At 47.2% G+C, this 11,344-nt stretch overlaps 1 protein-coding gene across 3 annotated transcripts in view; it reads left to right on the top strand.

The window, feature by feature from the left end:
• The window catches only part of MAPRE2 (microtubule-associated protein, RP/EB family, member 2), a 189,443-nt gene that overhangs the window by 161,091 nt on the left and 17,008 nt on the right, over positions 1-11,344 (top strand). For all 3 annotated transcript variants that reach the window (XM_010849765.1, XM_010849763.1, XM_010849762.1), the window contains one exon: positions 8,820-8,959. In XM_010849765.1, the coding sequence (XP_010848067.1) occupies positions 8,820-8,959 (140 nt within the window). The remainder of the gene's footprint in view (positions 1-8,819; positions 8,960-11,344) is intronic.

Raw genomic sequence — 11,344 nt, 5'->3', positions numbered from 1 at the left:
CCTGGCAGGCGGAGAGAGCCGCCTGCGACCCACGTCACGCCCAGGACCCTGCCATGGCTGCCGGTCTCCCTCAGAACAAAAGCCGGCCTCCTGCCAGTAACCTCTGAGGTCCGTGGCGGCCGCCCTCCAGTCCCTCTCGAGCTCCCTCCTCCCGCAGCATCCCCAACTCCCTCCGTTCCTGGTGAGGCTGGGTCTTTCCTCCGCCTGGAATGTTCCTGGCTGTCTGGAAGGCTAACTTCGCCTGTCTCGGGTCTTTGCTCAGCTTGCTCTTTCCCACTGGGGCTTTGAAGAAGTCAGGGTGACTCCTGCAAGTGGAATGTCCCTTCCAGGGATCCTGGAAGTTGGAACCAAGGGGCTGTTCCAAACACGTCAGCTTTGGTGAGGAGGGAGGCTTTGAGCCCGAGTGAGCCCCCCCTGCCCCCATGCATGCCCAGGGTGGATCCCACCTCGTGGCATCCCTACTGGGCTGCCACCCAGGGGGCTGGGGTTGTGACCCCTGTCCTTCTGGAGGGATTCGGGGAGGTCCTCTGGGTCTGAGCAAGGGCTTGAGACTGGAGGGGACTACACGATGGATAATCCTGAACTTCAAGCCTTCTCTGAAGTTTCTGTTCAGAACTGCCACACTCCCAGCCCCACCCGGCACTCCCTACTCTTGCCTGGCCCTGCCTCTGCCATGGCGTTTACTTTGTGGTTTATCATGTCACTTACTAATTTATTAACATTATTGTCTGTTATCAAATTCCCCCCATTAGAACGTGAATTCCACACAGACCGGCATCTTTGTGTTTCATTCCCTGTTTTATCCCAAGTGCCTGTAGCTTGCCAGATACGTAGTCAGGGTTCAGTAAATATTTGTGACAGGAATGCATGAATCGGGGTGATTTCAGAAGGAGCACAGAGACTTGGGCTCTGGTCTACTGATTCTCAAGACAGAGTACAGAATGGGGAAACCTAGGCCTGGGAGCCCAGCGGTGGGTTATGGGTTAAACCCGTTTTCATAAAGATTTCCTTTAGATAAAATGAGTCTCATTTCCTTATCATGTCAGCAGTTTAGTTTTTATCTTGCTGGCATCTAGAAGTGGGAAGCCTGTGTGCTTTCTCGTCATTAGTTGAATCAGGCCTCATTTGCTGAGTAATAATAACAGGGTGTGCTGATTTACTGCGTGCCAGGCTCCTGGGTAGGAACTTTCCACGGCTTAACCCAGGTACTCTCCCCAGCTCTGGGAAGGACGGACTGCTAATGACTGTGTAGGACAGAAAGAAGTCCAGGTGGCAGCAAAAGTCCTGCCAGTGAGCTGGCAGCAGGGCCAGGGCTATTCTGAAGGCTGTAGGGCCCCCGTCCGTGCTCCTCACCACCACCTCCCTGAACAAGAGGAAGGACATGGTGTTCCTAGCAGGTCTTCCTTCTGCCGGACTGACATGGTTCAAGCTCAGCTCTGTGGAACCCCGCCCCAAGCTGCTTAGAGGTGGAGCCACCCAGCTTTCAGAAGCCGACACCAAAGTGGCCAAAAGGAAAAGCCCAGTTTTGCCACTGGATGCCCTGGTGGGACAGAAGCCAGTGAGGCCTCTGAACTACTCACTGGAGAGTAAAAGAACCAACCTGTCAATGATCTCGTGAATCAGGGCACCCCAGAACCCTTATTAAGGTTCCATTTGGACAAAACATTGGCCACTGAGGTGCTTTTTTTTTTCCCACCCTCAGGGCCGAGCAGATTACAGAACATACAAAGTGGAAGGTGCAGAGGCATTTTCGAAGGAAAGTGTTAGATCTTGTGTTTGCGACGGTCAGGGTTGCACGGGAGCTTGTCGTTCTGCAGTGTGACAGCTCTGGTGTCATTTTAGTGCCCTGAGAGATCCTCTTCCTGTGGGAATTCTCTCTTTTCAATCAGTCCCACCCCATACCATCTCCCCCAGCAGTGGCCCAATTATTTATTTTAGCCAGGTTCATTAAACAATAACACCTGTTTGCCAAAGTTAACGGGTGATAAGGAAGTGATGTCAGGTTCATCCACAAACGATTAATCAGTGTAGGTTCGAGATAGCTTCGGTCATGTTTGAGTTGTTCTGTGGGGTTTGGGTTTGTTTTTATTGTGGCATATTTGACATATAACATTTTATTAGTTTCACATGTACAGCGTTAATGACTCAATGTTTGTGTATATTGTGAAATGTACATATTGTGAAATGTAGCCTAGCTAACAGCCATCACTGCACAGAGTTACAAGTTGTTTTCCTCTTGTGATGAGAACTTTTCAGTTTGATTCCGTTCTCATCTTTCAAATATGCAGTACAGTATTATTAACTGTAGTATTAATAACTGTAGTTAATGCTGTACATTACATCCCGGGGACTTATTTATTTTATAACTGGAAGCTTGTACCTTTTGACTCCCTGCACCCATTGCATCCCCACCCCTCCTCCATGGGCTTTTTAATTAAGTGAGAAGGAAGCGGATGTGTGTGTGTGTGTGTTGGGCGGTGCTCACAAAGTAGGGAAGAAGTTGGGGACAACCAGGAGAGTGGTTGCTTCCTGAATGACTGTGTGTTTCTTTACTGTCTCTGTGGTTCTTGTCAACAGTATTAATGTCATATTTTTAGCTCCTCTGTTTAGGATTTTGGCGGAAAGAATATGGCAGATTATGTGAGAAGAATTTCTAAATTCCACCAGAGCCCCAGCCACAGAGAATAAAAGCCAAGTATAAAGAAGGATAAAGTGCTTTTATTTGCTTCTTAGTTATGAATTCATTGGGCCTCATAGGCCTAAAATGGTGGAGCATTTTTCTGTAAACGTTAAGCAAGCTACTAATTACTGACATTTAGACACAGCAATGCTCTGGCTTCACTAAGACAGTGAATCAGGCCACTCTTTGTTTTTTACAACTATGGTTTAAAATGTCTTAGAATCATATTTATACCCCCAACTCCTGAAGGCATTAATTAAGATACAACTGCTCAAAGACTAGCATTGTAAATCATGTCCCTATCCAGTGGGTCAAATCAGAGAATTACAGGGACTTGTACAGAATTTATGTCTAGTTTCCTCCACTTCTGAAACTCCTTTTTACTTTGAAGGGGGGAAGTTAGGGAGAGAGAGAAAAACTTGAGGGAAAAATGATTCTTGTAAGACGGGGCTACCGCTCATTATATTTTCAGGACATCGTCAAATGCAGCCTCACTATCAAAAAAAATTGAAATGTCTGATAGCTGCAAGAAAAAAAAGTCTGCATCTGTGTTCTTGCCGAAGTAGCTGTACTCTCTTTAAAAGCTATTATGTAAATGTTTTCCGCGTGAGCATCACTGAGCAGAGAGGCACAGGAAGGTACAGAAGCGAAGTCAGCAGTGGGCTTGGGGGCATTTGAGGAAGCATGAAGGCAGCATTGGAGAACCCCTGTGTCTCAAGCCATGATTGGATGCCATCAAGGACATCCTTGGGTCGCTTCACAAAAACGGATATGAAGGTTAGCTTACATAAAAGTACTGTATCAGTGTTAAGTTTAATATTAGTGATAGCAGTACAGTTTTCTGGTAGCATCCTTATTGCAGCCCAGGAAAAGAATATCTGTCACCCCACAAGCTGGGTACACCCCCAGAAGACAATAGAAGGTAGCAAGACTTTAAACAAAAACCTCGTTCTTAACTGTCTAATGAGTACGATACAACACCAGATATCATCTACTACTATTCTAAAAAGGTAACCCATGAAAGCATTAGACACCGCGAACACAAGGCTGGGTTTTCATCTTTATAAACTTTAGCATTTTAGCCTTTGCTGTCTGTTGGTGTGTGTTGATCACGTGGTAGCCATGAGGGGTCAGTATGTCCATATCAGATTGCAGCCTGCGAGGATTTAAAGAGCTCAGTTTACATTCTTTTGAAAATGAGCTTTAATTGTGTGGTTTTCTAAAAAAACTTTTAACCTCTGAAGATACTAAGATCTTCCCGACGTCCTTCCCGTTCTTTCATGTCTTTGCCTTTACTGACTGGAAGGTAGAAAATGTACAGTCAACTGGTGTATCCTCATCCATCAGACGTTTATTTCTATTATCAGTTTCTTTCCAAACAACTTAAATCAGAATTCAAAACCCCTCTAATTTTAAACTTCCAGTATTAATTACTTAATTGAGCTTTTCACCTTTTTCGAATTTGTTTTCCCTTCTTTGCTTTGTCCTGCCTGTGGAGGCAGAAGCTTTGCTCCCATCCCCCGTGTAGCGCGTATAGCGCGTGGGGCGTGGACCGAGCCCCTCTTCTCCACTGTCCTCTCCCCGCCCAGCAGCAGGGGGATGCCAAGGCTGACTCTCACTGCCATTGTCTTTCTCATCTCAGAGACCTCCAGGCTGCATGCATGGTGCCAGTTTATAGGATCTGTGAATCACAGCTGGCACTTGAGTGCTAAGACCTGTGAACCACAGTCGAGTTGGACTCTGTCAGCAGCAAGGGATGTGTTTCCTCAGGAAGAAGCTGGAACTGGGACAGCGCCAGTGACGGCAGCCGCTCTGGCCTCTGCCGTGAGCCGCCCGCATCTCCCATGACCCCATTTCCCTCCCAGCCTGCTCCCTCTGCTTATTTTTAGTTTTTCTTCCCTGATAACTTGGTCTTCCATGGGGCTCTGGCTTACCCTGACGTCTTCTACTTTAATTTCTTATCAGACACTTCAGGGTTTTTTTTGCAAGCTGCATTTGGTGATGTCCCGAAAATATATCCTTGCTGGGAGATCCCACGGACAGAGGAGCCTGGCCGGCTAGTCTAATAGGGTTGCAAAGAGTCAGACACGACTGAGCAACTAAGCATGCAAGCACACACAACCTTGTTTTACAAGCAACCGGCTTCTATTCCTTTCATGCTTTTCTTTTAAAATTTACATGAGACTGGGTAAGGTGGAGTAGAAGAACGTGTGTCCGATGGATCTCACTCGGCTCCTGCAACCAGCCCCATCCCAGGTGCTGACCTGCTGAGGGACACCTGCCTGGCAGGGGAAGGGTGGGGGGTGGTCAGTCGCCCTCTAGGGAAACCCCTTCTGCAGGGCTGTTCTCTTCAGGAGAGGCATGTCCAAGGCAGACTTGGACAGCCCAGCACAAACCACCTTGCTCCTCCCTACTCAGAGTTAACTGTTTACCAACTGAATTTACCCAGGTGAACTGCTGTCCTGATTCCATTTCTAAAGGGCCTAAGTGATGATGTAAGGTGACCTTGAAACCCAGTCAGAGATTCTCTCTCTGGGAGGCTGGTGGGTTTTGTTTGGTTTCCTTCAGAGAGTGCCGGCTCTTGCTGTCGGTGATTTTGAAGTTGCCATCAGATCCTCGAGCTTCCCTTGGGACCTGTGCCCTGGATACCTGCCTCTCCCAGGAGTTCTGTCATGAGTCACAAAAGTGTAACTATCAAGTGTCTGCTCCGGATCAGGCATTGTGGTTGGCCCTGAGAACACAAAGCAGACACAACTCCTACCTTGTTGGAGTTTAAGTCTAATGGGAGTGCTCAGTCGCTTAGAGTCATATCCGACTCTTTGCAGCCCCATGGACTGTAGCCTACTGGGCTACTCTGTCCATGAAATTTTCCAGGGAAGAATACCAGAATAGGGTACCACTTCCTATTCCAGGGGAATCTTCCCATCCCAAGGATCTCCTGCATTGGCAGGCAGATTCTTCACCACTAGCGCCACCTGGGAAGCCTTCTAATAGGAGAAGCAGTCATTAAATAAATCACTCGATACCACTCCAGTTGATGGGTGCTGTGTGGAGGGTGTTTGGGTCCTGTCGCCTCCCTGCACAGCCACATTTAAGCTGAGACCTGAAGGATGTTAGACTCAGTCACTCAAAGGAGAAGGGGGAGGAGTTTCAGCAGAGGGAATGCCGCCCAAGCACACTCTGTGGTCATGTCTAGAACACAGCCTTGTACCTGAGAATGTCGAGAGTGGCCATGCCTGGGCAGTTTTTTGTTTTTTTTTAATATATTTATACAGTCATTTGCTTTACTTTTTAGATTCCACGTGTCAGCGATGACATAGACTATTTGTCTTTCTGTCTGTGAGCATTCTTAAATGATCACTCCCATGCGATCATGAGCTCCTCTAGAGCAGGGACCTCCAGGGCAGGGCTTATCACTCTTGTGTTCAGTCGCTCAGTCAGGTCTGACTCTTTGCAACCCCATGGACTGTAGCCCGCCAGGCTCCTCTGTTCATGGGATTCTCCAGGCAGGAACACTGGAGTGGGTTGCCATTTCCTCCTCCAGGGATCTTCCTGACCCAGGGATCGAACCCGGGTCTCCTATGTCTTCTGAATTGCAGGTGAATTCTCCACCCACTGAGACATCCAGGAAGCAACAGGGCTCATGGTAGGCACTTAGTAAGTCTGTATCTAGTAATAAAAGGGGTTGGTCATGGACAGTCTTTGAGCTACTTTCTGTTAGACCTTCTTTATATTAAAATACGACACACAGCTCATGAAAATATCTGCAGTGACTTGATTTGTCGACAGCAGCTTCCCCAGCGAGACTGGCTGGTAGCCGCCCTTGGAGAAGGCTCTTTGCCAGGCCCACACATCCTCGCCCTGCCTTCCCTGCTGTTCTCTGTGCTGTGTTCCTTACCCTGTTGACTTGGCCTGGAGTTAGAGAACCTGGTCAGTGGGACACGGAAACTGTCCAGGAGTATTTTATCTGGGCTTCTACAAAGATGAAGGCTCCTCGCAGCTTTGGTGAATCACAAAGCAGGCCATCCACTATCTATACTTGGGAGGGTCTTGTGCATAAGAGAGGTTTCCAGGTAACTAAAGGTGTGCATACTCAAACTTCTTCAGTCATACCTAATTTAAGCATTCTGATTTTCAGCATATTAGGCATTTCCGTGTATTTCTAGAAGAAAATTCTTTTTTTTTCTCCTTTATAACAGGCAGGTATATTAAAAGGTATGTTGCCATCAAGGCCTCTTGAGGGTGTGTATGACTTGGCACCTCTCGCTGATGACTTCCGGCACCTGAAGACAGACAGACAGAAATTTTGTAGTCTTCCCTGTTTGCTACTTTGTAATTAGGAGATTGGTTGAAACTTGTTGCTGTTAGCTTGCCTGTATAACCCCTTGCCTTTTTCTCACCTCTTGGTCCCAATAAAGTGTAAAGTTGGAAATATAACCAGGTTTTATTTACTTGTTCCTGTATTTGTTTAAACAGTTGTTCCTTCACCAAATACATGTTCTGCCAAGTATTGTGCTAAGCTCAGAGCTTACAGAGCAGAGAGTGATGAGTTCTTGCCCTGCAAGAGCCAGGGGATGGGGTGACTGCGGTGAAGAATTGGGCCAGTGGGAGGACCTGCACCAGACTGAGCTGTTCAGAGGAAGAGGGCGTGGCTGGGCCTCAGCAGTGGCTCTGAATTTATAAACCCGTGAAGTGTGTAAACTTCATTGCTTACACCTTGTGCCTTCTGTTTTGGCTGCGGAAGCCCATTTCTATGTCTGTCAAGTTCTAGACAGGGAGAGCCTGTTTTAAGCTGGGCTTCAGGTAGATGAGGTCTTGCCGGACATCTGTGGTCTTTTAGTTTTGCCAGTTTCTGTCATTATTAGTGATGCTGCTGAATAACTTGGTTACTGTCTTAATCCCCAGGCTTCCCTGTTGTAAAGGCATATCTTTCTCCCATTATAAGCAACTTACGGGATAACGACTTGACATGTGTTGCTATCTGCTTCTCCAAAAACCTCTCAATGTCTTAGAGTCAGTTGATGAAACTTCCCTGGATCAGTTAAGTGTACTACAAAATGGTGATTTCTTTCTATAGCATTTCTTTAGCAATTTCCTAGCTGTCAGTGTTCTGTAAAGATCTTTAGATCCTTCCTCTCTACTCCCCTCATCGTGGACTAGATTTTTGTTTATTCAGTGCATTTTAATACAATTATAGCCATTATTCTTTTTGGTTTGCAAAATGGTCTGAGTGTGGCTAGGTGGGAGCCCCTTCAGTCTGACCCCTGTCTCCTTGACCTTAATTCTTGAGCACATCCTTGCTCTTTGACATAAGATGTTCCAGGCCGACCCCTGGAGTCAGCCATATCTCAAGAAGCCCTTTTATTGCAGAATAACATTTAGAAGCCGGACTTGGGCACCAAGAGTGCCCATTGCTACAGAGATGTCATGGCTCCTAGAGTCTTTTAATGGCTGAAACTAGGGTATTAAAAGAGGAAAAAATAGACATTTTCATCGATATTTCTCCTAAGGGATTACTTTGTTATAAGATCAGTATTAGAAATTCAATTATGATGATGCTTGGAGCTTATCAGAGAACCTTTCCTTCTTAAAAAAAAAAAAAAGAAGTTAAAATCCCTTTGTGTCTGCTATTCTCATCTCTCTGGAGGAAGAAAGGACAACTGCATTAATCTCATGTCACTTGAGGGAAAAACTGCTCAGAAGGGTTAAGTTGTCCAGGACTCTCTCATTTTATCACATGCACTCTTCCTAAGTGTGTTTGTGCTACTTCTGTGCTGGGAGGGATTTCCCAGGTGGCATGAGTGGTAAAGAACCCACCTGCCAGTGCAGAAGATGTAAGAGTCGAGGGTTCCATCCCTGAGTCGGGAAGATACCCTGGAGAAAGAAGTGGCAATCCACTCCAGTATTCTTGCCTGGAAAATCCCATGGACAGAGGAGCCTGGTGGGCTACCGTCCATAGGCTCGCACAGAGTCAGACACAACCAGTGCAACTTAATCCACACACTGTGCTGGGAAAGGGTAGCCGGCAGTTATCTCTTATATGTTTTAGTAAATTCCTTTTGTTATCATAGTTTTGCTGTCTACCGAAAAAGCATTTCTCATGTTGCCAGTGCTCATAATTTATTCTGGTTACTTTTAGGTGCGGCTAAATCCAGTCCAGCATCTAAACCAGGATCCACACCTTCTCGTCCCTCATCAGCCAAAAGGGCTTCGTCCAGCGGCTCAGCATCCAGATCTGATAAAGACTTAGAAACGCAGGTCATACAGCTTAATGAACAGGTAACTCAGCATCTCCTGCCCAGTCTGTGGCCGCGGAGATGGGTGTGAGGGCGAGATGAGAAGACCTCTCTGGGCCTGGGATAGGGGAGGGGAGGGAACCAGTGGCTTCAGTCGAGTCAGAATGAAAGGAACTAGTGGGGCGGATAAAATCAGTGGCCCGTTGTCAATAAAAGATGTTAAGTCACCAATCTCACAGCTGTCTATTGAGAGAACAGCTTCCCAGGTGGCTCAGTGGTAAAGAATCCACCTGCCAAGCAGGGGATGTGGATTCAATCCTTGGATGGGGAAGATCCCCTGGAGAAGGAAATGGCAATCCTCCTCCAGTATTCTTGCTTGGGAAATCCTATGGACAGAGGAGCCTGCCGGGATACAGTCTATAGGGTCGCAAAGAATCAGACACAACTGAGCGACTACCAACAACAAAAATACGTTGAGACAGGAGGACAGATGAGAAGGCCTCAGGTAAATGCAAGCGGGCAGGCTAACCACCCTCCATCCGCACCGCACAGACACACACCTCAGTGCTGTTAGGAGCTCCAGGCTGGGCCACGGCGCTTTGAGCCAGTCTAGATTGTGTTACAGGCATCAAGGGTTGGTCTCCCTCCCTTTTCCTTTCTTTCAGCAACTATCGGTTAAGCCTGTTCCATGTGACAGACACTGTGTTGGATGCTGATCGTATAGTGGCAGCAAGACAGAGAACTTCCCTTTCTCTCGCGGAACCTACAGACAGACAGACAGACAGACAGACAGACAGACACCACCAGCTGTTTCACCAGCAAAAGCCAAACACCGAGCCCTTCCCACAGGAGTGAAAGTAGACAGGAGCACTGAACCCAGGAGCGGGGGGATCAGAAAGGCCACAGTGAATTAGGACTTTTCTTTTTTATCTAATATCCCTGGGATAGCAGTAATCTATCTCTGCTGTCTTTGAAATATTCAATATGAAAGCTTACATATGCTTCCTAACCAACAATAGCTAACTTTGCCTAAGTGTATACATAGCTTAAGGGGCTTTTCAGATGGCGCTAGTGGTAAAGAACCTGCCTGCCAACCCAGGAGAGACACTGGTTAACTCCCTTGGTCAGGAAGATCCCATGGAGGAGGGCATGGCAACCCACTCCAGTATTCTTGCCTGAACAATCCCATGGACAGAGGAGCCTGGCAGGCTTCAGTCCATAGCGTTTCAAATAGCTGGACATGACTGAAGCAACTTTAGCACAGCACAGCATGCATGGTTTAAAAGTTGTGACGTACATCAAACTCTCACTGAGGGCACCCAAAGCCAGTGCTCTCTAATAGTCTGGAGGGATGGAGTTGGGAGGGAAGTGGTGGGGAGAGGGTGGGGACACATGTATGCCTGTGGCTGATTCATGTTGATGTAGGACAAAAATTATCACAGTATTGTATATCCTCAAATTTAAAGAAAGAAAGAAAAAAAAAAGCTTACTCTAATTGCAAACTTCAAAACAAAAAAGTAATATGACAACTGGGAGCTCAGAACCCAGTGTAGAAAACACCCATCCTTGCCCTGAGTTGGGAGGAGAGTCTTTTATCCCGGCTACCCCGACCCCTGGGCTTTCCTGGTTGCTCAGCTGGTAAAAAATCTGCCTGCAAGGCTGGAGACCCCAGTTTGATTCCTGGGTTGGGAAGAGCCCCTGGAGAAGGGATAGGCTACCCACTCCAGTATTCTAGCCTCGAGAATCCCCATGGAGAGAGAAGCCTGGTGGGCTACATTTCATGGGATCGCAAAGAGTTGGACAAAGTTAGCAATTAAGCATACAAGCACACCCCCACCGCTGGGGCTGGAACCTTTATTCCAGGTCCTCAGGCTGTTCCAGCCACTCACTGGGCCAGTCCTGGTGATTAATCTGGTTCTTGATGAGCCAGCAAGAGTCTGGAAACAGTTTTTGAGATAATTGTATATTTGCAAACAAGGACCTGGTTAAACAGCCAGCAGTTGCCTAACGAGGGTGTTTCTTTACAATTCTGAACACTTTAATGAAAAAGGTAAAACCTTAAGTCATCCGGTGAGTAGGACTTTGGTTTTGAAACTGTGGAAAGTTCGAATTACCTGCTGATTCTCAGTTTGAGCCCTTATACCATGTCCCTAATGAGTTCTTCCTGGATAGGAGGTGGTTAGGCCAGCACTAATTAGTCTGGGGCCACGTGCCTGAGGCTCTACCGAAGAGGGTCAGGCGTGGGTCTGTAATACCTTAGATTTATACCCCTTTCTCCTTCAGTTCAGTTCAGTCGCTCAGTCGTGTCCAACTCTTTGCGACCCCATGAATCGCAGCACACCAGGCCTCCCTGTCCATCACCAACTCCCAGGGTTCACTCAAACTCACGTCCATCGAGTCAGCGATGCCATCCAGCCATCTCATCCTC

Source organism: Bison bison, unplaced genomic scaffold (assembly GCF_000754665.1).
Source record: "Bison bison bison isolate TAMUID 2011002044 unplaced genomic scaffold, Bison_UMD1.0 scf7180017864286, whole genome shotgun sequence".
In the NCBI taxonomy this organism is placed as follows: domain Eukaryota; kingdom Metazoa; phylum Chordata; class Mammalia; order Artiodactyla; family Bovidae; genus Bison; species Bison bison.
This window is presented reverse-complemented; position numbering and strand designations above follow the sequence as displayed.